The sequence below is a fragment of the Meriones unguiculatus genome, chromosome 19 (assembly GCF_030254825.1).
Source record: "Meriones unguiculatus strain TT.TT164.6M chromosome 19, Bangor_MerUng_6.1, whole genome shotgun sequence".
In the NCBI taxonomy this organism is placed as follows: domain Eukaryota; kingdom Metazoa; phylum Chordata; class Mammalia; order Rodentia; family Muridae; genus Meriones; species Meriones unguiculatus.
Window position 1 is genome coordinate 38,432,338 of NC_083366.1, and position 27,211 is coordinate 38,459,548.

At 39.1% G+C, this 27,211-nt stretch overlaps 3 protein-coding genes across 3 annotated transcripts; all 3 read right to left on the reverse strand.

Moving 5' to 3' along the window:
* Positions 1-1,246: 1,246 nt before the first annotated feature.
* On the reverse strand, positions 1,247-2,191 carry LOC110544614 (putative olfactory receptor 2W6). Its single transcript, XM_021630526.2, has one exon. The coding sequence runs from the start codon at positions 2,189-2,191 to the stop codon at positions 1,247-1,249; it is 945 nt and encodes a 314-aa protein (XP_021486201.2).
* A 13,515-nt stretch (positions 2,192-15,706) lies between these two features.
* On the reverse strand, positions 15,707-16,238 carry LOC110543789 (large ribosomal subunit protein uL11-like). The gene has a single exon (XM_060372270.1). It carries the CDS (start codon positions 16,221-16,223, stop codon positions 15,726-15,728), a length of 498 nt encoding a protein of 165 aa, XP_060228253.1. The 5' UTR covers positions 16,224-16,238; the 3' UTR covers positions 15,707-15,725.
* A 4,826-nt stretch (positions 16,239-21,064) lies between these two features.
* On the reverse strand, positions 21,065-22,009 carry LOC110544787 (putative olfactory receptor 2W6). Its single transcript, XM_021630625.2, has one exon. It carries the CDS (start codon positions 22,007-22,009, stop codon positions 21,065-21,067), a length of 945 nt encoding a protein of 314 aa, XP_021486300.2.
* Between the last annotated feature and the right edge of the window lie 5,202 nt (positions 22,010-27,211).

The window sequence follows — 27,211 nt, forward strand, 5'->3', positions numbered from 1 at the left end:
CCGATTGAAGCCCCCTCCTTTAACTCCCCCAGTCCCATCCTCCCTCTCTCTTTGCCTCATCCCTTTCCTGTAGTCCACTGAAAGAGGGAGTTCTTCACTTTTGCCATCTGCCCATAGCCTGTTAAGTCTCATCAGGACTGCTTGGAACTTCTTCCTCTGTGGCCTGGCAAGGCTGCATCATCAGGGGCGAGTGATGAGAGAGAGGTCAACTGAGTTCATGATAGAGGCAGCCCCTGACCCCCTCACTCAAACATCCACCTGGAGGCTGAGCTGCCAATCAGACAAATCTGAGCAAGGTGTCTAGGTCCTCTCCAGGCATGGTCCTCCATTGGTGCACCAGTATCAGCAGGACCACCTTGGCTCAGATCTTTTAGTTTTGTTGATCTCCTTATGTGGTACCATGTTCCCTTGATATCCTTTAATCCCACCCCGTTCTTCTTCCATAAGACTCCCTGCACTCTGCCCAAAGTTTGGCCCTGAGTATCAGCTCTGGTCCCCTGTTGGATGAATCCTTTCAGAGGACATGCTATGGCACACTCCCATCCTGTTTCCTCTCTTCCACTGCTTCTGGTGTCTATCCTGTTTGCCATTCTGAATGAGATTTAAAGCATCCTCCCAAGGGTCTACCTCAGTGTTTAGATTCTTTTTGTGTGTGTGTGTGTGTGTGTGTTTAGATTCTTTAGGTCTGTAAATGGCTATCTTATATTCTATGGCTAATATCTGCTTATTAGTGAGTGAATAACCATGCCTGTCTTTCTGTTTCTGGGTCAATTCATTCAAGATGATTTCTCCTATATCCATTTATGCCTGAAAATTTCATGATTTCCGTGTTTTAATAGCTGGGTAGTATTGCATTATGTAGATGTACCACGATTTCTTTATCCAATTAGTTGAGGAACATCTCAGTTGTTTCCAGATTCTGGCTATTACAAATAAAGATGCAATGAACACAATTGGGCAAATGTCCTTAATGAATGGTGGGGCATCATATGGGTATAGGCCCAGGAGTGGTACAGCTGGATCTTGAGGTAGTTCTATGCACAATTTTTGAGAAAGCTTGACCCCCACTTTTAACACACACACTCCATCACAATAAAAACAAGAAGCAGCTGGTCGCATTGTATCCACAGCTGTGAAGTCAAACGTGGTGAAAGTTAACATTATGCATAAGAAAATTCTAGGCACAAATGAATGCCAGAGAACCTGTTTTAAGCTGCTACACTAAAGAAATATTTTTCCATTGACCTCACACTTTAGGAGAATGTTTGTCCATTCCTAAAATTCTCTTCACTGCATTCTTTACATCTTTGTTTCTTAAGGTGTAGATCAAAGGGTTAAGGCTGGGAGTGACAATGGTGTAAAAAAGGGTAAAAAACTGACCTTCCGCATGGGATATGGTATTCTGTGGCTTCATGTACATATAAATGACTGTTCCATAAAACAGGGTTACTACTGTGAGGTGGGAACCACATGTATTAAGGATCTTTCTCCACCTTGTTGCTGACTTGATTTTCATCACAGCTTGAGTGATAACTCCATAGGAGATGAGGATTAGTGATAGAGGTACAAGAAGAAATATAACTCCAAGAGTAAACACAACAATCTCTATAACTCTGGAATAAACACAAGCCATCTTGACCAATGCTGGCATTTCACAGAAAAAATTATCCACTTCCCTGTGCCCACACCTTGGCAACTTCAAAGTCAAGGGACAAAGAATTAAGGCACTGCCAAGACCACCCAACCAGGCTGACAGCACCATCTTCTGACAAAGAATAGGGTGCATTATCACTGTGTAGTGGAGAGGTTGACAGACAGCAGCATAGCGGTCATAGGCCATCACAGCCAAGAGAAGACATTCTGTAGATCCCAGGTCCAGGGCAAAGAAGAACTGGAGAACACACCCTCCATAAGTAATAGACTTCTTCGGGCCCCATAAATTTACCAGCATCTGTGGGACAATGCTGGTAGTATAACAGAGGTCCACCAAAGACAAATTAGATAGGAAGAAATACATGGGGGTATGGAGATGAGAGTCCAGATAAGACACTAGAATGATGGTTGTGTTTCCTACCAGAGTTACAATATAGAAGATGAAGACAATCACAGAGATGATATGCTCCAGTTGGGGTCGACTGGAGAACCCCAGAAGGATGAAGTCTGTATCAGAGCTTCTGTTGTTTGTTTCCATTGCTCCTTAGGAAAAGCTAGGACACAAGGGTATAATAACCAAAATTAATTTCAGGCTTGTGTAGAAAGGAAGGTCTTTGGCTTTGCTGTGAATGTTCAAACTCCATCATCTGCATTTGTCTTCTTCTTGGAGCATATTTTGAAATATTTATCACTCACCAGAACTTCTCTTATTTATTTGTATCCAAGTGATTTTAACAAGTGCTGAATGCAGTCCCTGTACATTATAAACCATTGAAAAGCATGAATTTGTACTGTCATCTTACCCGTGGTTCTGTGTTTTGATTTTGTGTTAAAGCATAATAAGAATAAAAGTGAGAGTATATACTATATATGTGCGTGTGTATATATGTACGTGTAAGCATTTGTAAGGATTGTGTGTGTGTGTGTATGTGTGGTGTGTGTGTGTGTGTGTGTGTGTGTGTGTGTGTGGGACTCATGGCTTTGTAGTGTTACCTGTGCTGGTCTTGAACAACCATACCCTGCTGGAATAGAAAAGATATTGAATTTTTCTCATGGAACTCTACTATGTATTATTTGATTATGACAAATCTTTCCTTTATCAAAAGTGCTGAGCTTGAAGCAAAAAGGTTTTAAATTTTTAGATACTCTACCACTTGATAACAGAATCACTTTTTCTTGTGTTCATTTACAAGTGCCTACATCCCAGCCATTATCACTATCATAATAGAACCGCCACCTCCTCTTCTGAGTTTTTCTCTAGTCAATCTTATGGTCATTGTGCTTTCTGGTGTGCATTTTGCTGTTCATAAATACACATTTTTGTGATATACCTTTGCTTACCAAGAAATAATAACTTCTCTAAATTATTAACCTTTATCTGTTTGTGACATTTTTAATACCTATAAAGTGTCACGCTACACATTCTGCTTAACTTTATGGACGTACTTCAGGGTTAAACATTGAACTAGTTCTAGAATCTTTTGGCCATCACAGACAACAGCAACTGTCAGCTTCTGGCCACTCAGAAACTCCCCAGATGTAGCCAGGCAGATGATCCAGCAAGAGACAGGTCATAGGATAAACAGTCAGTCCGCTGTCCTTACCAAATTCACCAATCAGCACTGGATTTTCTGGTTACTTTGCATCTTGTTAAGGAAAAACTATCACCTGGTTACCTTTAAAAGAGAATGATAGGGAAGAAAACCTTCATCAGTTTTGATACCTCTGATTCGTGTAGCTTTACATACATGCAATGTCTAGTCATTCATCTTTTATTTCTCAGTGAGCTCTGACCATGAACTTCAGACCTAGAGTTTCTTATATTTAAAGTGTTCTTAGGGGCATCAAAATAAGCCTCATTTTGATTAAAATAGTGTAATGATAAATGATCTCATAAAAATCATTGTTGTATAAATCTTAGTTATAGCATGAAAATAAATTATTAAAAAAAGGAAGACATATTCAGAAATTACATGGAGTGAAAATATACTTTTTCATGTGATGAATGTGTTGACTTGGCTGAGTATCATGTTTTTATATTAGTAGGATATCAACAAAGTCAAGCATAGTGCTTAGATGAACTTGTTTTCCTTTTCCTTTTTGGGAGTAGAGTAGAGGGGCCCAACAATCCTTTTTGATACAAAGACACTTATAGGCCAGTTTGGCCCTGAACCTGATATGTAGCAAGGGATGACCTTGAATGCATGATTTCTCTTGCTTCTCCCAAGTGCTGCAAGTGTGGAACTTGCAGGCATGGCCCACCACCCCTAATAAATCCTAACCAATGTTTATGCTGTTAAATCCCAGGCATAAACTGTTCCTAAGCTATACTCTTGGGCAGTAATTTAACCCACTTATATACTAAGCTTTCCATATGTGAAGTAAATATAATTATATTCCCTTCTTCAGTGGGAGGTTATGAACATTAGTACTCATGAAAAGACCTAGAACCTAAGCTTATATTTAATTTTAAAAAGACAGACTGCCCACACGTCAAACAAGCACTACTCTCCCTAACCCCTTCACTTATGCACAACCGGTTTACTTGATGTTTAGAGCTAAACTCAAAAGTCTTGATTTTTTTTTGTCTTGATTTTTCTCAACCTGGCTTCTACACTGCACAAATGTACATCTGTGCACAACACAGAAGCATAGAACAATACCTACACTGTGCAGAGAAACCAGGAGCAAGACATGACTTCAGCCCCCAAAATTACAAATTACAAATTACCTAGGTTTCTTTGGATTTCTTAGAGCTAAGAGTGCTCAGAATTGAAAAGCCATAATCTCCAAACTGAAAACAGAACTCAGAAGTTCAACTCCAGCCTTCTTCAGCACAGACATTCTCTCCCAGAGAACATTCAGCACCTCCCATTGTAGAAGCTCGGTGGGAGGGAAATCAGCTTTCCTTTCAATTTGGTGCCTCTTACTTACACTAAACACAAAATCTCCTTTTCCATAATATCTAGGCACTGGCTCTTTCTTTTAATCCCTAAATTATCACCAGCAGTAGTCCATTTACTATAGCTTCAACTCTAAAATGGTTTTTATTAATAAGTAAACCAAATGCAATAATAAAATAATAAGAAAGGTGCTGAGTAGCTAAACAGTCAAGTAACTCAGACCCAGTCAAAAAATTAGTACAACTTCCCCAGAATCCTTCCCTGCACCTCACACTTCATAAATCTACCTGGACCACCCACTGTACCTGAAGACAAGGTGGTGAAAAGTAGCATGCTACATTTTACACAAACCCTGTTTGTCAATGGTATGTTTCAGTTTCCAATAATATAACATATTATAAGTTCAATAATTTTTAAGAAAAATGAACTAAGAATATTTGGGCATAGTTTAATATATATAACAATCGAATAGAAAATAGAAACTAATTTTTGAAACTGTCTTAGTATTTAAAAACATGTTAAGTAGATCATTTATTAGCGGTAATCCAAGAGGTACTTTGTTGTTAACAGACAAAGTCCAAACAGGAAAAAGTAAGGTCAAAAGAATAAATTTAAAATACTGGGTTCAAATAAGCTGTATGTTGACTGCCACTGGTCTCTGCCACTTTTTTACTGTGTGAACAGTATCAAGTTTATCAGTTTTATATATGAATTGGCTTCGTTACCTGCAGTTATTTGAACAGGACTTGCTTTGTTTAAGGTTTGGAGAAGGCTTAACTTACAGTGAATTTACAATACTTAGCATGAGCTTAAAGCCTAAAGACCACTCAGAAACTTCAAAATACACAAACTATCAATTTGGAAATTGGTCCTCTTTCCTGAGTGGTCTCCAATGTATCCATATTACATACACTTTTCACACCTTTCAGAACTTTATATTTCTGTTCCATAGAGGCCTACACTGTCTGTGATTTGGTTCTCAATCTTCTCCATTTATGTTGGAGACAGCAGACAATACTCACCAGGAGACAAGATGATTAGAATATGTCTCCAGGCAGGGAGAGTTCAGAGGTTTCATGCTTTTCTCTAGTCCAAATGTACCCCTGTTCCAAGGAGGATGATCTCTCCTTTCATTGATGACGCAGAGAAGGTTCTTGCACAGAAAGATGTGAAAGGATTAAAAGTAAAGTTGGACTACCTACCAACCTTTCTTATAGCCATCTCACAAACCCATTGATACTTAACAGCAACAGTTGGACTAAGATTCAGAAGTAATAGTACCTGTTTAATTTGAAGGTTGGAATGAAATTTGATCTGAAAACAAATGGGAAAAAATCAGTGGATCACTTTTGGCTTGCCACACTTTGGTTCAATATTTGAAACTGCTTATTGCATCCTCTTATTCATAATCATACCTACTGTTTTTCAGTAGGGCACTATGTTGTTTGGTTTGAACTCCAAGGCTACTTGACTGCAGTGAGGAAGTACTTATGCTCAACTCTAAGGGCTACTCTGTTGGTGTGATTTAGGCCTGAGGGGATTGGTGGCCCACAGAGGTGATTAAGGAAAACTGCGACTACAGTCAGAATCCTGTCCAAATAGCAATTTTATGATGGGATCCCTTAAGACAATGGTTTCTGAAGAGGAGGCACTAAAAAAAAGTTGGCAGTAGGTTATTTTTGCCATAAAACTTATCCAGAAAGAATATAAAAATAAACCAAACAAGCTTTTGCACAAGAGCTAAGCCCCTTTCATCCTGTCTAAAAGAGAAAATCAAGCTTGCAGAGGTCCTGAAATGTAGGACGAGGCCACTAAACCTGGTGGGACAATGGAGGGAGTATAAGAAGAAAAAAAACAATGAAATCAGCAATGAGACCATCAGCAAGGGACTTTTCTTCAGTCAGCAAAAAGATGCATCTTAGAAATCAAAAGCTACACATAAAAATTCTTGTTTAGATAATGGCTTCAGAAACCTATTGGTGTAAGCTTCTGATAGGAACCAAAGTTAGAAGAAAAGAGAAACAGCACTACAAAATTCATTTATTGCTATTTTATGAAAGCAATTTGTGAGCATGATTTATAATACAAAATAATTCTGTCTTACTATGAAAACTAAAGAAGTCTTTTGTTCTTTCTATTTCCAAACTGATCAGTGTAGAAGGGACCCAAACTTTCAGCTATTTCTGTTGGTGTTTATTGCTATGTTTCAAAATATTATGCTAGCTTTTTAGTTTCCACACTGTAGATTAATGGTCTCCAAATACATCTACTTTCTTGTGCTTAGAATTTGTGAATGTTTTTTTGTTGCATGGTAAGTTAATGGATAAACTTATAGCTTTCTGTTAGCTGATTAATAACTTAGGCTCACTTACATTATCTATCCATTGGTTCCTGAATATTCATGGGCTTCCTTTAAACACAGAAAGTATAAGAATAAAAATAGTAGCAGAGAGACTAAAAGGTCCCACTAGTTAAGGACTGGTGGCAGTCCCAGACGCTGGAAAAAGCTAGAGAACAGCTGAATATCTTAAAGTTTGTCATGTGAGACAAGTTTGTTTTTCTGATCCCCAGAGCTATAGGATACTCAGTTTACATTTATAGCACCCTCATGATTTACAAGTAATTGACTGGATAGCAATCTATGCTGGCAAATACATTTTATATAATTTTGAATCCATTTGCAAAGCAACTTCTAATTCATGGCATGCAAATACTGGGAGGGAGTTTTCTTTGGTCCTATGAACCTGTCTTTTACTGTAAATAAATTTCATTTTATGTTTTATTTGATAAAAAAAAGACAATGGTTTCACCCCTTCCTGTTATTTAACATTTCAAAAGAAATTAATTTCATGGACAGACTTACATACTTAGTGTTATATTAAGCCTATATTGAAAATTAGAAGTAAGTCCATCTATAAAAGTTAACATATACTTTGAAATATCTTATGACTAATGGAGAGCAGATCGAAAAACTTGTTACCTAAGTGTTGCAGCTACAGAATAGGAAATAGTTGCTCTCTTAAAATATTGATGAAATAATCATAACTGTTAGTACATGAATTATATCACCACTGTTCCATTGCCAATTAAGTTAATGTAACAGATGAAAAATTTTGAGTCTAGCTTCAGTTCAAGGACTGGAAATTTAACAATAGCTGAAAGGCCCCTGCATTTCCACTCTTCTGTGTTTCCTATCTGACTCATAGGAAATCATAGTGAGGAGTCACGTTCCTTACACACTCACTTAAAAAAAAATTAGGTACAATATACACCACATTCAATGTGAGTGCATGAGTGCCATGTGTTCTTTAGCTTACTTTGAATTTAAGCAAAAAAAAAAAAGAAAATTGATTATGGCACTCTGGGGGATTTTCGCTTTTCTCTTAATATTTTTGTAAGATTCACTCAATACATTGTGTCCAGCTGTGGCTTACTGTCCACTGTGTGAGCATATTGTTAGCATAAATCCCCGGGTTGACAGACATTCACACGGACTAGAGTTTCCAGCTTATGGGAGTGGTTCCACGGTGAATGACTTCATACAGGTCTCACTAAACCTACAGTCAAGCCAGTCTTGGTGTGTGCCTAATATACAAACTGCTGGCTTACGGAGTAAGTTAGGAATAAACATTACAATACATTTTTTCCAAGTGAAATTCATCAGCTTGTCCTATGCTTATTACATATAGATTTTTCTACTGATCTACATATCCTGAAGCACATGGCATTATAAATATTGAAGTTATTACCAGTTGAAATGATGTGGATGTTATCGACCTGTAGCCTTGTGCTGTGGGATTCTATTCAAAGAGTCGAGAAACCAAGGTTTCTTCAGAGAAAAGGTGTTGGCAGGTGTGGAAAGCCGCTTCTTTGTCAGGATGCTTTGTTACTGAACTCTCAGCAAAACCCATGGTTTCACCCAGGCCTGCACCTGGAGACAGTAATGGATAGGATGTTTTGCCATGTTCAATTTCTTTTCTTTGTGACAGTAGGCAGGATGTTTGTGCCAAGTTCACTTCCTTTTGTTCGTGTGAGGATCACAAAAACAGTTGGTTGAGATAAACTAGTTTGACTTCTTCATGAACTTCATCGTATCAAACTGCTTTGCTCTGACTATAAAAAAGGACTGTGGAATAAACCAGGGTGCATAGTTTCTACTGTAAGTCCTCTCAAACAGATCCCATGTGCAGTGGCATGTTTTTTTGTTTTGTTTTGGTTTTTGTTGTTTTTTAATTTTATTTTTCTTAGGCCTCACTCCCCACTCAGGAACTGTTCGATTCTGCTGGCAGGCTTCAGCAGACATGAATAAATAGACTTGAACTACATCTTGTTCATAAAGAACCTGAATTACAAATACAGTTTTAAAATGGGAGGCCGCTATTTATATGATTTTGTTCCTTTGTCTCCCTGTATGGTAATTCATTGGTTATTTTAAAATCTTAAAGAGGGATCCTAAAGCTGCCAGGAATGTAGAGGAAGGGACGGGCACTTGGGGCATGGGACAAAATCTCATGTAAGTAAACCACATGACAGACTCTCTGTCCTTTCTTCAAGATTTTTGGAAAGGCTTACTAAGTATAACAGGAGTTGGAGAAAACATATGGCCAAGTTTAATGTGTATTAAAGAACTCTGCTTTCCCTGCAGGGCTGTTTTTTGGTTTTGTTTTGTTTACCTATTCCCTGGCTCTTAGGGATATTTACCCATTTTTGATGTTTGAACCCCTGCAGGAACAAAGAGTACTGTCCTGGCTTATATTTCAATAGCATCATCACATGGGTGGCTGGATGTTTTTTATTCCAATCAGGGCCACAATAATGCTGAAGACATGCATTAAAACCAATGAAATTATGTGAGAAAAGATCAAAAGATTCCCCCCATTGCTAAAATCATGATATTTATAGAGAGTTTGAAGACACCACAAATAGAAAACTATCCTCCAAATAAGTTATCTGGGTTCTAACCAAGTCTGTATGGGGACTAGAGCAGGGTAACAGGATGCTGATGTACAATCTGTTGATGTCCCACTTTGGGGACTCAATTTAATATGATCAGACACATTTTTATATGTTAGTGTCTTGGATGGCATCAAAGTGCCTTAAGAAATAAAGATCCTTGGACCTAGCTGTCAAAGCCTCCACTACAGACACTATAACATTTTGAAATAGTATATAACTGACTGAGGACAGGATTCCTTGGAATGTAGTACCCCCAAGTGATTTTGTGTGTGTGTGTGTGTGTATCTATTCACTAGCATGGATATTGAGATGGAAACTTACATAATCACCCTTGTGTTTACAAACAGAATAGTTCCATTGTACATATGTAGCCCCTGACTCTCCCCTTGCACTCAAAGAAAATATGGTAAACTGAGGTCTAGTTGGTTCCCTGGTCTGTCGTGATAATATGATGGTCCTATGGTCACAAGAGGAAGAGTCTGAAACTATAGTGGTGAAACAAATGGGGAGATATATTGGTAACAAAAAACGGCAGTAATATAACCAACAAATAAGAAATTTAAAGAGTTAAAAGGAGCTTCTTAGCACATTTTGATTCAACTAGAACTGAGGTAGTCAGACCTAAGGCAAACACTGAGGCATTTATGACAATAGATACAGTTCAAGGATGGCAGTTCATAAGCAAAAGAAGCAAGAGCACTTTACCTGTTTCTCTGAGTGGCAGGATTACCTGACTTTCAGCCCGGGAACCTCTGCATAACTAGGGCAAATTTAGAGTCACAGTTTAGCCTCCCAAGATGCTCAGGCTGCATGTCATGGATGGTCAGGTACTCATTCCCTGTGTGACTCCATTCTTTCAAACTGGATCCAAGGAATCACCTCTGCCACCTTTAGTATAATAGGAGTGGGGGGAAAAAATTAAGCAAGCAAACACGTCCAACAGGGGTCCTACTGTGGTCTATCGGTAACCTAGAAGGATCCCGTGCTTCATTCTCAGTGCTCAGAGCTCAGCCTCACTCTTACACAGCTGGCTGATTTACAACAATGCTGCTGAAAACCTAAGGACAACTTTTTACGACAGAATAAAACCTTGAGCACATATTTTGATCGCAAGAAATGTTAGCCATAGAGGAACTTGTATTTCTGTCAAGCAACTTCATTATACACAAAGAAAAAATTTAAGAGGTTTACTTGAGTCTTTGATAGAAAATGTCACATATTTTTTATAATAAATTTATCTTTAAAAACCTTTCTACATCTTTTTCAAATTTTAATTAAAATGTAATTTTTAAGATTTTCACTTTCTAGAGGGCTGGATAGATGACTCAGCAGTTAATATTTTCATTTTCTGCAAGGCATGATAGCACATGCCTTTAATGAGAGCATTGAAGAGGCTGATGCAGGCCGATCTCTGTGAATTCAAGGCTAGCCTGGTCTAAAAAGAGAGTTCCAGGACAGCCAGGGCTGTTACACAGAGAAAACCCATCTCAAAAGACAAACAAAACAAAACAAAAAAGATTTCTACTTGTTCTCTACCCTCTTTCATCTCTTCTGTCTGTCTACCACCAACTCCCTCCAAAGTGTACAGGTCTCCTTTACTTTAAGCACTGTTGTTACAAACACAAATGAGTAAACTTGTAAATATGAGCTGTTGACTGGGTTTAGGGTTGACTGCATGTATATGCTCATAAGACTAACTACTTGGTATTGATAACCAACCAAGGGACACATCCCTGGTGAAGATTAATTCTCCTGCTCTCCACAGTTATTCATTGTTTGTAGCTCTTCATCTAGGGACAAGAACCTTTTCCCATCTACACTGATAAGTCAAATGTTGTTGGAATTTTCATTCTCCTTTAAGCAGCCATGTGGTTGAGATTTCCTGGGTGTAGGCTTGCTGTCATAGCAAGAACACACAATCTCACAGCAGACTTCTAGGTCCTCTGGCTCTTACAACCTTCTGCCCTCTCTTCAGTAATTTTCCCTGAGCCTTTGGTACAACACTTATGTTGTATCAATTGGGGTTTGGTATTAAATGTTCTCTACATTTGAATTAGTTGTGCCTTTCCATATGATCTTGTTTTGCAGCCAAAGGAAGCTCTTTTAATGAGGAGTAAGATCTACACTTCTCTGTGGTATAGGGTTAAGAATCTGGACTGCAGTTTGGAACTATACTGATCTAGAAAAGTAGTAGTTGTGCATTCTTCTCAGGACTACAACCTCTCCAGCCATGGGTAGCCAGCTAGATTTATGGTGCCAGGTATGATTTGCCCACTGTTAAGCAGCTCTTAAATACAATTACATTTCTGTGGTGGTTCCCAAGATGAAAGTATCACTATTTCATTATTTTGAAATTGTTGCTGGTCCAGACACTTTATAGCTGGATACAGCTGCTTGGTGCTCCTCTCCCTTGGCAGCTTGCAAAGCACTTTCTGATACTGAACACTAGTCCTCAGGGATGAGGCTTCTGGAACAGTTCCAGCTCCTTACTCCAAGTCCTTTGTCCAAAGTGTATCATCCTTTTAGCAATATGGACTTACCCTCGAGTTCTGCAAGGCAACCAAAAGTAATGGTAATGGCCTATATTATGTTGGAAGGGTACTGTCTAGATGTACCTCAACTTAACACAACCTAGGATCAATTTGGAAGAGAGACCTCAACTGAGAAAATGACCTTACCAGTCTGACCTGTGGGCAACCTTGTCATGCATTTTATTGATTGATGATTGACCTGGGAAGACCTACCAAACCATGGCTTATGCCATCTCTGTGCTGGTTTTCCCAACTACTATAAGAAGGCAAGCTGGGTAAGCCATAGAGAACAAGCCAGTAAGCAGCACTCCTTAACGGCCTCTGCATCTTTGTATACCTTCAGGTGTTTACTTTGTGTCTCTGCCCTGACTTCCTTTGAAGATAGACTGTGAAGTGGAGAATAATCCCACTAAACCCTTTCTTCCCAGCATTGCTTATGGTTGTAATCCTTATCATAACAATGAAACACTGAGACAAAAATTGGTACCAAGTTCATGAAATATTACTGTGAAAGGTCTGGCCATGTTTGGATGAGGACTCTGGAAGGAGTTTGGAACTTTGGGCTGTAAAATGCATTGAGTGTTCAGAGATTAATGAGCTGAGAAGATAAGAATGTTGAGAGAAACACAGATGATGGCAGCCTCACTTATGTTTCAAAGGAAAATTTGACAGCTCCTGAAAGACTATATCAGGACCATTTGATATGTTAAATAAAGAATCTGTGTTTCTGGTCAGTTATCTGAGATTAGTAATTGATGATGGTTAACTGGAACGAAGAAATCAGCTGTGGTTAAGAGAAGACCAGTATCACTGAAGCAATCTTCTAGAAATGCTTTTCTCAGGGTCTTCATACAGAAACTGTGATCCAGATGGACCTGAGGCTACATCTCATGCTGGCAGCTGAATTAGGTAGTTAAGAGTCAACTGGGTGGTATTGGTTTGAAGGCATAAGGGGGTCATGGAGAGCAACTGAGGTTTGGCACTGTGTGGCAGGGCTCGAGTCCATGAAGAGAGACTTGGAGAGACCATTGGTAAAGTTACAGCCTCAGCTGCAGTAGAAGACCCAGGACTGAAGCCAGGGAGTATAATTGAAACTTGGATACATGTGAGATTCTTTAAGTTTCTGGAGAAAGCCCATAAGAAGCTACTGTAAAAGGGACGGTTCAGCTGCACTGCAGACCCCTCCATTTTGGAAATGCCGTGGGACAACCAACAAGGACCACAGCAGCTGTGCAGTAGACCTGGCCTGATCCTATGAGACAAGCAGTGTGTGCTAGAGAATGTCCCAGCCATTAGACACTGAGTTTTTTATGCTCAGTTGTAGTTTCTTTAGTTTGTTTTGATTTGTTTAGATTGTGCCTGTGCCCTGATTCTCCTTCTTTTAGTAAGAAGGTATTAACTTATATTTTGTTTTAAAAAAGCCGACAGTCAACAGATTTATTTGTCATATAAATTTTGGATATTTTAGAAAGACTTTGAATGTTTATAGAGACAGATCTTTTCAAGTACTTGAATTTTTAAAGACTGTGAGAGTTTTATAAGTGAAAGTGTTTTATATTGTGATAGTAGTGGTAATATGAGATCGTGGAGATAAAGAAGAAAGGAAAGGTTACAGCTTAACAGTGACATATTTGTGGGTCAAGTTGACAAGTGATCAGTTGTGATGGCAGTTATATGTCAACATGACTTAATCTAAAAATCATTTGACAAGAAAAAACCACAAATCAGAAAATGCTCCAAACAGATTGGCCTATGGGAAACCTTTGGTACATTTCTTGATGATTAATGTGGAAGGTTATTAAAAGCTGTACTGATCAACTGAGAGTTTCTCTGAGGCCCTGGTGTATAGAAAAGGAACATAGCTTCTTCTCAAAACTAAGAACATGCTTGGAGGAGCCAGTAATGGCCAGAGGCCAAAGCCTTGGAGAGACGCTGCTTCACATCCTTAGAACACAAGTCTTCCCTCCTGAGCTATCAGTGCCAAGGTTGCTGTGTGCTGAGTCTGTAATGCTCTTGAGATACCCTGTGTTCTCCTTGTGCCACCTGGATTGGCTTATGGCTTACTAAGCCCTACTATAAAGGGCAATAATATAGAGTCTGCTGATTTTGTCACATTGCTCCCCTGGAAATAGTGTATAAGTAGCTATAGTTCTTAGAAAGTTTGTTTAACATAAGACAGAGTTTGTGCAAGACATCTCAATGCCAAACTCTCTTTCTCATCTTCTATCCTTTTTACATTCTGATCTCCTGGTTCTCTATCTATCTATCTATCTATCTATCTATCTATCTATCTCTATGTCTTTCTCAATGTGACTAAAGAACAATCTGATGGCCCACATCAGGATACCACAGCACTCTCTACCTGATGCTACCCCTGGGCTCCTGGTCCTGGGTGCCTGAAGCAGGCTAAACATGCCATAGGGAGGAATCTGATAAGCAGTACTCTTTCATGGCTTCTTCATCAGTTCCTGCCTCCAGGTTACTATGAGCCAAAAACTTCCTCCCCATGTTGCTTATGTTTGTGTTTTTTTATTACAGCAGGAAAACATTATCTGGCAGGGGATCTCTTGGACTTTACTGAAAAAACCTCCACATAAGATTTCTCATGCCTGGCCCTAGAATTTTTTTTAAAGTCTATGGTTTTTGAAGTATTATTGCCCCAAGTGGTGTAATTTCTTTAAATTATATGTGTATGTATATGTATTATATATAATTTTAAGAAAATTTAAATTAATAACTTCCTGTTTATTTTTCAATTAGTATTATTTATCTCTCCTTCCACCCTCTTAATTTGTTTGACTCTTCATTTCCCTTTCCCAATTAACTTCCCGTTTTTTCCATCTTTCCCTTCAGAGCACCTATGTCCTTCCAGTGCTCACTCTAAAACTTCTTCTTCACACTCCCAGTTTCTTTTCAATTCCTTGTTTCTGTGGTTAATGTGGGTTTTACACATGTATAGTTTTGGAACTAAGAACCAGAAATGATAGAAAACATGGAACATTTCTTTTCCTGGGTCTGGGTTACCTAAGACAATATAGTTTCACTGATTTGGAAGGGATTCTAGCCAGCCAAAGTGTGGCTAACCTGGCTCTGGCAGGTCTGGCCCTTCACCCAAATTCCTCTGCTTTGATAAAAGCCCTTGGAGTACATTCCTAAAACTAACAGCAATGGTCTATTCCCTTATTTGGCCACTTCCTTCTGCTGAGGCTGAATACCAAGGTCCAGCTATGAAAGCAGTGGAGTCTAGAAAGAGAAAGTCCTCTTTGACTCACTTAGTTAACATGCTCACTTAACATTAAACACCTCATCTGAACAGCAAGTTTCCCCTTCTGCCTTTATAAACTGTCATTTGCCTATGGGTCATGTCTGTCTCCTCTCTATCCAGAGGAGTCCTTTATCCCCATCTAGGAAAAAAAGCCATTACATTCTCCATTGTTCCTTTTCCTTACTCCCTCATTTTCTATTTCCTGATTTTGTCTATTTCCTGCCCTTTGTTGCTCTGGGGCAAATATATCTCCTTTGAATTGAGAACTTGGTCTTGAGAGTCCTGCGCAGATACTGATCTCCTCTGATTTACCTGCATATTTCTTTTTTTTATCAGATGGTTCTTTATTTAAATACTCTTTTTTTTAATTTAATTTTATTTTTTTCTTATCAGTTATTTAAATACTCTTGTTGCTTCTTAACTAGCTGGGCACTCCACTGCACCACTATTGATGTCATCTATGATGTCATGACAGTGGCGGCCATCCACATTGCAGCCCACAGACTGTGCAGTACCCAGGATCTCCTTAATAGATCCAGAAAGCTCTCTGGCTAAAGAACAGTGTCTCATTTGTCTGGCAATGTTGACAATCTCATCAGAGGTAATATTTCCACTGTGTTTGATGTTCTTCTGCTTCTTTCTGTCTCTTGGTGGCTCCTTGAGTGCTTTGATGATCAGGGCAGAGGCAGAAGGCACCATCTCAATCTGGGCCTGTTTGTTCTGGATGATCATTTTCACTGTAATCCTCAGAACTTTCCAGTCACCGGTAGCTTTGGCAATGTCATCACCAACTCTTTTTGGAGAGAGACCCAGAGGACCGATCTTGGGGGACAACGTGGATGTGGCACCGACCTCCCCTCCGGTACACCTCAAGCGCGCGACTTTGACCTCGTTGGGGTCGAATTTGGGCGGCATGGTGGAGGCGGCTGGTGTCAGATGAACCTGGATTTGGGTCGACCTAAGAAAGTTGCACCGTTCCTCCTCCGAGCCGAAAGCGGAAAAGCTTACCTGCATATTTCATAATTTTATTTTTCTTTACATTTGAGTATTTTGTCATATATTTTTTGGTTTTGGCGCATTTAACGTTTTCTCCCTTTCCCATTTCCTATTCACAACTATGAATAGAGCAGTAATGGACATGACTGAACAAGTATCTGAGGAGTAGGAAGCTGAATCCTGTACACTTATGCCCAGGAGCAGTATAGCCGTGTCATATGATGTCTGTACCACTTTGCAATTTCACCAACAGTGGATGAAAGCTCCCCCATTCCCACATCTTTCCCAGCACTTGTCAGTTTTTTTATAGATCTTCACAGTATGGCTAGAGTAAGGTGAAGTCTCAAAGTTGTTTGGGGGCATTGGTTTGTTTTGGTTTTGAAAGAGGGTCTCTCTGTGGCACACAGGCTGTCATGGAACTCACTGTGTAGACCAAGATAACCTCAAGCTCACACAGATCAAACTGTCTCTTCCTCCTGAGGCTGGCATTTATGATGTACAGGGTCATGCCTGGCTCAAAGTTGTTCTGATTTTCATTTCCCTAACCACTAAGGATGACAAACACTTGATCTTTTCTTAGCCACGTCTTTCTAGAACTCTCTGTTCAGAACCTTAGCCCATTTATTGAGTGAGATATCTCTTTTTGTTTGACACTTTAGGGTTTTGTTTTGGGATTTTTATTTTTAGTTCTTTCTATATTCTGGATATTAATCATCTACCAGATGTACATTAGCTGGCAAAGATTCTCTCCTACTTTTTGGCCTCTTATTTCACTTCATTAAGTATATTAGCTATACAGAAACCTTTTAGTTTTAAGAGGTTCCACTTCTCACTTGGTATGATTAATTCCTAGGTAAATGCAGTCCTTATATAGGTCCTTTCCTACATCTGTATCATTTAGTCTGGTGTATATGCAGGGTATATTCCCAGTAGTATCAGTGTCCAGGTTTCACACTGAGGTCTTTGGTCCACTAAATTCTCCCCTCTCTCTTCATAACACTCTCCCTCTCCCTCTTTCTCTTCCTTTCCTTCTAGCTCTCCCTCCCCCTCTCCCTCTTTCTCTTTCTTTTCTTTCCCTCCCCTCTTCTTTTTCCTTCTCCTATTCCTTTTATTTTCTTAGTTAATATATAATTGCAACATTTTCACTTTACTTTTCTTCTAACCCCTTCCCTTCTGGAAACAATGCCCCCCCCTTTGGTTGTTATTGTTAAATACACACACACACACACACACACACACACGCACACACAACTGCTCTCAATATTCTTTCACTGTTTGTAGTTCTTTGCCTAGGAGTGGGTCCATGAGAATTCCTCTGTGCATGTTGCATGTGTTCTGGTACTGTAAGACATGGGGTCTCACAGCTTAGGAGTTCAATCGGGCCCTTCCCAGAAACTCCCCCAGACCAAGACTCATTGCAAAAGCAAGAGGTTTATTAACCATTGTACAATGGGGTCACCCCTGCTGGTCAGCAAAGAGTGGCACCAGGAGACAAAGGCCTTTAGGTTTTTAAAAGAAAAATTGCAGGAAACTTGAAGTTGCAGTTTTGGCAATTTAGGATTGGATGAGGAAGTTATAAAGTAAGATAATTGGTTAGTCTTAGGAGCTCAAGCTTGGCCAGTCCTGCCAAGTGTGGATGCAGCTACAATTGAAGGTGGGGTGGTTAGCTCATCCTTGAAGATTAGGGGCTACAGACTTTTGGCTGGAGGTCAAAAGCTACTCAGAAGAAGTCTAGGTTCGTTGCTAAGAAACGCTATCTCAAGGACAAGGGTCTGGTCCTTCTTTTGCTGAGTGAAGGTCATTGCTTGCTTGCCCTTTTTTTATATCTGTCCTCACAGATAGGGTCACATTCCTTCACTCTCTGGAAAGGTACTAAGAGGCTTTAGCTTAACCTGGACCTAAAACTCAAAACTATAGGCTTTAGAAGACATATAGGTTACAAAGTTAGTCTAACCCTTTCAGTACTAGATCTTAGGAAGCCAAGAAAGTGGGTGTGTGTTGTTGGCAAGGCCTCAGCCACGTCAAGAACTCCAAAGCTTCAAACCCATTGGAAAATAGTAAAGCCTTCCACTGCAATAAGACTCAGAGTGATAGAAAAACCTTCTTTGGGGATTCATGTGTGGATGTTGATAATGTGTGCAGAAAATGTCCACCATAGCTTTTTCCCTGCCCCCTGCATATTTATGGCCTGAAGAATCCTCCCCTACAGTGACATCTTCTTCTGCCATTAACTAAACCTGTCTCCTTGTTCAGCTGTAAATAATGACACTCCTTTCTTGTCTATCTTACCCTCTTGTTTATCTAACCCTCTCAGACCACTCAAAGAATGGAATCCAAGGAATTGAGATTTTCCTAAGAATCTCATGTTGAGCAAAGTAAAACAGTAAAGCCTGGTGCAAATGGAAAAGTTTGTGTCCTGAAGAGAGATTTCACAAAGTTCTGACAACTGGTCACATGACCTTGCAGGAGAAAGAAGCTGAGGTGCTAATGCTGGGTTGGGCCACAGCCTGACTGAGACTGCAATAGCTCTGAAGACAGCTTACCTTCTGTTTAAAATGGAACCCCGTGCCAGTAATAGAATGGTGGGCTTGGGCGATTGTCACCTGGCAATGTTTGTTCCATTTCTAATATGACCTCATTGAATCCATCTCTTTTACCTCCTTTGCATTACTACTTTTTTAATTGACCTGTCCTTGCCTTCTACATAAGTCTTGTTAGGGCTGCCAGTGTCCAGGTTCTTATCCTAACAACCCTTTGGGCAACCACTCAGACCAAACCACAACTCAGAGATCAAAAAGCCAAAAGTAGGGACAGAAGGTGACAGCCTCCTCACGAGGACAGCTGTGAGCAGAGCAGGGACCTGATGCCACTGGTTCTCATGGGGTATGCTAGTGGTGCTGAGGTCCTGTACTATAGCCATAGCACCACCATATTCCTGTGAGAACAGGTGTCAACACTGGACTGCTTCTTCTATGTACCCACTAACATGAACTCACTTTAAAACTTTTTAAAGTTGAAGACATTTTAAAAAGAGGGGCCTGAAATATAGACTCTATATGTTCTATTGATACTGCAAGCATGGGATGATGGATTAGTGGAATAGCCATGACAATAAAATTAAGCCCCCTCCTTTAACTGCCTCAGTACCATCCTCCCTCCCTCTTAGCCTCATCCCTTTCCCCTAGTCCACTGAAAGAGAGAGTTCTCCATTTTTGCCATCTGCCCATAGATTGTATTTGTACTGTCTAAAGACAGCTCAGCTAACACACAAGAGTATAAAACATGATTCATTGTTTTCATGTGGCCACTGGATGCACTTAAACTCAGATAAAAGAGTTAAAAGTTTTAATATTCATTAATATCTACCTCCTCTAACTATTCCTTGTTCCTCTGTCTCTCTGGGTCTCTCTAATTCTCTGTCCTCCTTCCCAATAATTGCTCGTCTCATTGATCTGTTAAAATACCTGACAAAGTCAGCTTAAAGAAGGAACGGTTTACTTTGGCTCCCATTTTGTTTAATTTTTCTATTTTTCTTCACAATTTATTCATTATATATCCTGATGGAAGCCCCCACCCTCAACTCCCCCAGTCCCATCCTTCCTCCCTCTTTGCCTCATCCCTTTCCCCTAGTCCACTGAAAGGGGGAGTTCTCCACTTTTGCCATCTGCCCATAGCTTGTTAAGTCTCATCAGGACCGCTTGGACCCTCTTCCTCTGTGGCCTAGCAAGGCTGCATCATCAGGGGAAAGTGATAAGAGAGGTCAACTGTTCATGAGACAGCCGCTGACCCCCTCACTCATAGATCTACCTGGAGATTGAGCTGCCAATCAGACAAATCTGAGCAAGGTGTCTAGGTCCTCTCCAGGCATGGTCCTCCATTGGTGCACCAGTTTCGGCAGGACCACCTTGGCTCAGATCTTTTAGTTTTGTTGATCTCCTTATGTGGTACCATGTTCCCTCGATATCCTTTAATCCCACCCCGTTCTTCTTCCATAAGACTCCCTGCACTCTGCCCAAAGTTTGGCCCTGAGTATCAGCACCTGCCCTGGTTCCCTGTTGGGGGAATCCTTTCCAAAAACCCTCTACAGTAGACTTGAATCCTGTTTCCTCTCTTCCACCACTTCTGGTGTCTATCCTGTTTGCCATTCTGAATGAGATTTAAGCATCCTCCCTAGGGTCCTCCTTAGTGTTTAGATTCTTTAGGTCTGTAAATGGCTGTCCTATATTCTATGGCTAATATCCAATTATTAGTGAGTGTATAACCATGCCTGTCTTTCTGTTTCTGGGTCAATTTATTCAAGATGATTTCTTCTATATCCATTTATGCCTGAATATTTCATGATTTCTGTGTTTTAATAGCTGAGAAGTATTGCATTGTGTAGATGTGCCACAATATCTGTATCCAATTCGCTGAGGGACATCTAGGAGTTTCCAGACTCTGGCTATCACAAATAAAGACACAATGAACATAGTTGGACAAATGTCCTTAATGAATGGTGGGGCATCATCTGGGTATAGGTCCAGGAGTGGTACAGCTGGATCTTGAGGTAGCTCTATTCACAATTTTGTGAGAAAGCTTGGCTCCCACTTTTAACACACACACTCCATCACAGTAAAAACAAGAAGCAGCTGGTCGCATTGCATCCAAAACTGTGAAGTCACACATAGTAAACAATGTGCCTAAGAAAATTCTAGGCACAAAATGAATGCCAGAGAACTCGTTTTAAACTGCCACACTGAAGAAATATTTTTCCATTGACCTCACACTTTGGCAGAAGGTGTGTCTCTTCCTAGAATCCTCTTCACTGCATTCTTTACATCTTTGTTTCTTAAGGTATAGATCAAAGGGTTAAGACTGGGAGTGACAATGGTGTAAAAAAGGGTGAAAAACTGACCTTCCTCATGGGATATGGTATTCTGTGGCTTCATGTACATATAAATGAGTGTTCCATAAAACAGGGTTACTACTGTGAGGTGGGAACCACATGTATTAAGAACCTTTCTCCACCTTGTTGCTGACTTGATCTTCATCACAGCTTGAGTGATAACTCCATAGGAGATGAGGATTAGTGATAGAGGTACAAGAAGAAATATAACTCCAAGAGTAAACACAACAATCTCTATAACTCTGGAATAAACACAAGCCATCTTGATCAATGCTGGCATTTCACAGAAAAAATTATCCACTTCCCTGTGCCCACACCTTGGCAACTTCAAAGTCAGGGAACAAAGAATTAAGGCACTGCCAAGACCACCCAACCAGGCTGACAGCACCATCTTCTGACAAAGAACAGGATGCATTATCACTGTGTAGTGGAGAGGTTGACAGACAGCAGCATAGCGGTCATAGGCCATCACAGCCAAGAGAAGACATTCTGTGGCTCCCAAATCCAAGGCAAAGAAGAACTGGAGAACACACCCTCCATATGTAATAGATTTCTTAGGGCCCCATAGATTCACCAGCATCTGTGGGACAATGCTGGTAGTATAACAGAGGTCCACCAAAGATAAATTAGATAAGAAGAAATACATGGGTGTATGGAGATGAGAGTCCAGATAAGACACTAGAATGATGGTTGTGTTTCCTACCAGAGTCACAATATAGAAGATAAAGACAACCACAGAGATGATGTGCTCCAGTTGGGGTCGACTGGAGAATCCCAGAAGGATGAAGTCTGTCTCAGAGCTTCTGTTGTTTGTTTCCATTGCTCCTTAGGAAAAGCTAGGACACAAGGGTATAATAACCAAAATTAATTTCAGCTTCAGGTAGAAGGGAAAGTCTCTGACTCGTCATTAGTGTTCAATCCACCATCTGCACATGTCTTTTTATTGAAGCATATTTTGAAATACTATCAATGTTCAGAACTTCTCCATATATACTTGTATCCAAGTGATTTTACAGTGTTGTGACCACAGTCCCTGTACATTATAAACCATTGAAAACCATGAATTTGTAGTGTCATCTAACCCATGGCTCTGTGTGTTTTGATTTTCTGTTAAAGCATAATAATTATAAAAGTGAGAGTATATACTATATATGAATGTGTGTGTATATATGTGTGTAGGTATTTGTGAGGACAGGATGAGTGTGTTTGTGTGTGTGTGTGTGTGTGTGTGTGTGTGTGTGTGTGTGTGTGTGTGTCAAGGGTTTCCAGTATTACCTGTGCTGGTCTTCAACAACCATACCCTGCTGGAATAGAAAAGATATTGAAATTTTCTCATGGAACTCTACTATTTATCATTTGATTATGACAAATCTTTCCTTTATCAAAGGTGCTGAGCTTCAAGGAAAAAGTTGAAATTGTTAGATGCTCTACCACTTAAAAACAGAATCACTTTTTCTTGTGTTCATTTACAAGTGCCTATATTCTAGCCATTATAACTATCAAGATCAAACAACCACCTCCTCTTCTGAGCTTTTCTCTGTTCAATCTTATGGTCATTGTGCTTTCTGGTGTGCATTTTGCTATTCACAAATACACATTTTTGTGATTGTCATTGATATACCTTTGCTTGCCAAGAAATGATAACTTTTGTAAATTATTGACCTTTATCTGTTTGTGACATTTTTAATACCTATAAAGTATCACGCTACACTTTCTGCTTAACTTTATGGACGTACTTCAACTTATACATTGAACTAGTTCTAGAATCTTTTGGCCATCACAGACAACAGCCACTGTCAGCTTCTGGTTACTCAGAAACTCCCCAGAAGTAGCCAGGCAGATGATCCAGCAAGAGACAGATCATAGGATAAGCAGTAAGTCGGCTGTCCTTACAAAATTCACCAATCAGCACTGGATTTTCTGGTTACTTTACATCCTGTTAAGGAAAAACTATCACTTGGTTAACTTTAAAAGAGAATAGGTAGGGAAGAAAACCCTCATCAATCTTGATACTTCTGATTCATGTGGCATAGCCTTACATACATGCAATGTCTAGTCACTCATATCTTATTTGTCAGTGAGCTCTGACCATGAACTTCAGACTTACTTTATAGTGTTCTCAGGGGCATGAAAATAAGGCCTCATTTTCATTAAAATAAAGTGATGATAAATTATTTCAAGTAAATCATTGTTGTATAAACTATAAACCTTAGTTAGAGCATGTAAATATATTATTAAAAAGAAAGACATATTCACAAATTAAATTGAATGAAAATGTACTTTTTCATATAATGAACATGTTGATTTGGCTGAGTATCAAGTTTTTATATTAGTAGGATGTCAAGTAAGTGAAGAATTATACTTAGATGAATTTGTCTTTCTTTTCTTTTTGGAGGTGGGGTGGAGGAGGCCAACAATGCCTTTTAAGACAAAGACACTTCCAGGCCAGGCTGGCCTTGAACCTGATGTGTAGCAAGGGATGACCTTGAATTCATTATATCTCTTGCTTCTCCCAAGTGCTGCAAGTGCAGGAATTGCAGGCATGGGCCACCACCCCTGATAAATCCCAAGCAATGTTTATGGTGTTAAATCCCAGGCATAAACTGTTCCTAAGCTATATTCCTGGGCAGTAATTTTTAACGCACTTGACTACTAAGCTTTCCATATGTGAAGTAAATTGAATTATATTCCCTTCTTCAGTGGGAGGTTATGAACATTAGTACTCATGAAAAGACCTAGAACCTAAGTTTTTATTTAATTTTTAAAAGACAGACGACTTACATGTCAAAAAAACACTATTCTCCCTAACCCCTTCACTTTTGCACAACTGGATTTGGTTGATGGGTTAGAGCTAAACTCAAATGTCTTGATTTTTTTGTCTTGATTTTTCTCAACCTGGCTTCTACACTGCACAAATGTACATCTGTGCACAACACAGAAGCATAGAACAATACCTACACTGTGCAGAGAAACCAGGAGCAAGACATGACTTCAGCTCCCAAAATGTTGTGGTTACAAATTACGTGGGTTTCTTTGGATTTCTTAAAGCTGAGAATGCTCAGAATTTAAAGGCCATGATCTCTAATGTTAAAACAGACCTCAGAAGTTCAATTCCAGTCTTCTTCAGCACGGACATTCTTTCCCAGAGAACATTCAGCAACTCCCAATGTATAAGCTTGGTAGCAGGAAAGTCAGCTTTACTTTTAATTGGTGCCTCTTTCTTACACTAAACACATTTCCTTTTCCGTAAAAGTAGGCACCGGCTCTCTCTTTTAATCCCTAAATTATCACCAGTAGTAGTCTATTTAACTACAGCTTCACATCTAAAATGGTTTTTATTAATAAGTTAGCTAAATGCAACAATGAAATAATTAGAAAGATGCAGAGTAGCTAAACAGTCAAGTAACTCAAACCGAGTGAAAAAATTAGTACAACTTCCCCAGAATCCTTCCCTGTGCCTCACACTTCATAAATCTACCTGAATCACCCACTGTACCTGAAGACAAGGTGGTAAAAAGTAGCATGCTACATTTTACACAAAGCCTGTTTGTCAATGGTATATTTCAGCTTCCAATAATATAACATATTGTTACATGTAATAATTTCAATAATTTTTAAATAAATAAACTAAGACTATCTAGGCATAGTTTAATAGGTATAATGATCTGAATATAAAATAGAAATAAAAATTTGAAACTGTCTTAATATTTAAAAACATGTTAGGCAGATCATTTATTAGTGATAATCCAAGAGCTATGTTGTGGTCAACAGACAAAGCCCAAACAGGAAAAAATAAGGTCAAAAGAGTTACTTTAAAATACTGGGTTCAAATTGGTTTCCCATAGTAAGGGGAACAGGGACTATTTCTAACAGGAACTCAGTGGCAGGCTCTTTGACCTCCCCAAACCCCCAAGGAAAGAGCAGTCCTACTAGGCCACAGAGGAAGACTTTACAGCCAGTCCTGAAGATACCTGATAAAACAGGGTCAGATGAAAGAGGAGGAGGTCCTCCCCAATCAGTGGACTTGGAAAGGGGCAGGGAGGAGATGAGGGAGGGAGGGTGGGATTGGGAGGGAATGAGGGAATGGGATATAGCGAGAATACAGAGTTAATAAAATGTAACTAATAATAAAAAAATAATATTAAATAAAAATAAAATTAAAAAAAACATACTGGGTTCAGATAAGCTGTATGTTTACTGCCACCATTCTCTGCCACTTCTTTACTGTGTGAACATTATGAGACTAATCAGGTTTTATGTGATTTGGTTTCTTTACCTGCAGTTATTCAAACAAAACTTGCTTTGTTTAAGGTTTGGAGAAGGTTTAACTTAAAGTGAATTTACAATACTTAGCATGAGCTTGAAGTCTAAAGACCACTCAGAAACTTCAAAATACACAAACTATCAATTTGGAATTTATTCCTCTCTCCTAAGTGGTCTCCAATTTATTCATATTACATATACTTTTCACACCTTTCAGAACTTTATATTTCGGTTCCTTAAAGACCTACACTATCTGTGATCTGATTCTCAGTCTTCTCCTCAGCAGACAATACTCACCAGAAGACAAGATGATTGGAATATGTCTCCAGGCAGGGAAAGTTCAAAGGTGTCACGCTTTTCTCTAGTCCAAATGTACCCATGTTCCAAGGAGGATGATCTCTCCTTTCATTGATAATGCAGAGAAAGTTCCTGTGCATAAAGATATGAAAGCATTGAAAGTAAAGTTGGACTACCTACCAACCTTTCTTATAGCCATCCCACAAACCCATTGATACTTAATAGCAACAGTTGGACTAAGATTCAATAGTAATAGTATCTATTTAATGCGAAGCTTGGATTAAAATTAGATCTGAAAACAAATGGAAAAAATCAGTGAATCACTTTTGGCTAGCCACACTTTGGTTCAATATTTGAAACTGCTTATTGCATCCTCTTATTCATAATCATACCTACTGTTTTTCAGTAGGGCAGTATGTTGTTTGGTTTGAACTCCAAGGCTACTTGACTGCAGTGAGGAAGTACTTATGCTCAACTCTACGGGCTACTCTGTTGGTGTGGTTTAGGCCTGAGGGGATTGGTGTCTCACAGAGGTGATTAAGAAAAACTGTGACTACAGTCAGAATCCTGTCCAAATAGCAATTTTATGACGGGTTCCCTTAAGACAACGGTTTCACCTCTTCTTTTTTTTTACATTTCAAAAGAAATTCATTTCATGGACAGACTTACATACTTAGTGTTATATCAAGCCTATATTGAAAATTAGAAATAAGTCCATCTATAAAAGTTAACATATAATTTGAAATCTTTTATGACCAATGGATAGCAAATTCAAAAACTTGTTATCTAAGCATTGCAGCAACAGAATAGAAAATAGTTGATCTCTTATTTATGAAGTAATCATAATTGTTAGTATACGAATTATATCACCACTGTTCCATTGCCAATTAAGTTAATAGATGAAAATTCAGTTAGCTAGCTTCTCATTTTTTCCAGTAAGAAAACTGATGGTTAATTCTGCTACAAAGTTTCTGTGGTCATAAAAATTGGTCATAAAATTTGTCTGTCTGTCTTGAATGTATAAATTTACCATGTTTAATATGTCTTGGTTATAGATTATTGATCATTGGATATGCTGAAATTCTGTAACATAAAGTTAACTTACTTAAAACCTCGGGTTGGAACCATTCTAAACAATAAATGGATGTTATTCATATCTCAGAATTTAGAAAACTAAAATATGTTCATGCAAAAATTGATCCTTTTTCAGGATTTATCATGGCATCTCTCTTACCAGGAAAAGCCACCAAACACATTATAAGTCATTGCTTAAAATGTTTTACTACAATTGGTATTCCTTCCATTATAAAGAGTGATAATGGTACTGCATATATTAGTAAGCTTTTCAGGGTTTTTGTGCATAAGTGAATATAAGTTATTAAACAGGTATTCCATATAATCCTCAAGGTCAAGGAACTGTGGAGAGTGCCCATGGATCTCTTAAGAACCAATTATAAAAAAA

What these genes read in the sequence shown, in the direction of transcription:
- LOC110543789 (XM_060372270.1), bottom strand. Translation starts at nt 16,223, where the DNA reads ATGCCGCCCAAATTCGACCCCAACGAGGTCAAAGTCGCGCGCTTGAGG.
- LOC110544614 (XM_021630526.2), bottom strand. Translation starts at nt 2,191, where the DNA reads ATGGAAACAAACAACAGAAGCTCTGATACAGACTTCATCCTTCTGGGG.
- LOC110544787 (XM_021630625.2), bottom strand. Translation starts at nt 22,009, where the DNA reads ATGGAAACAAACAACAGAAGCTCTGAGACAGACTTCATCCTTCTGGGA.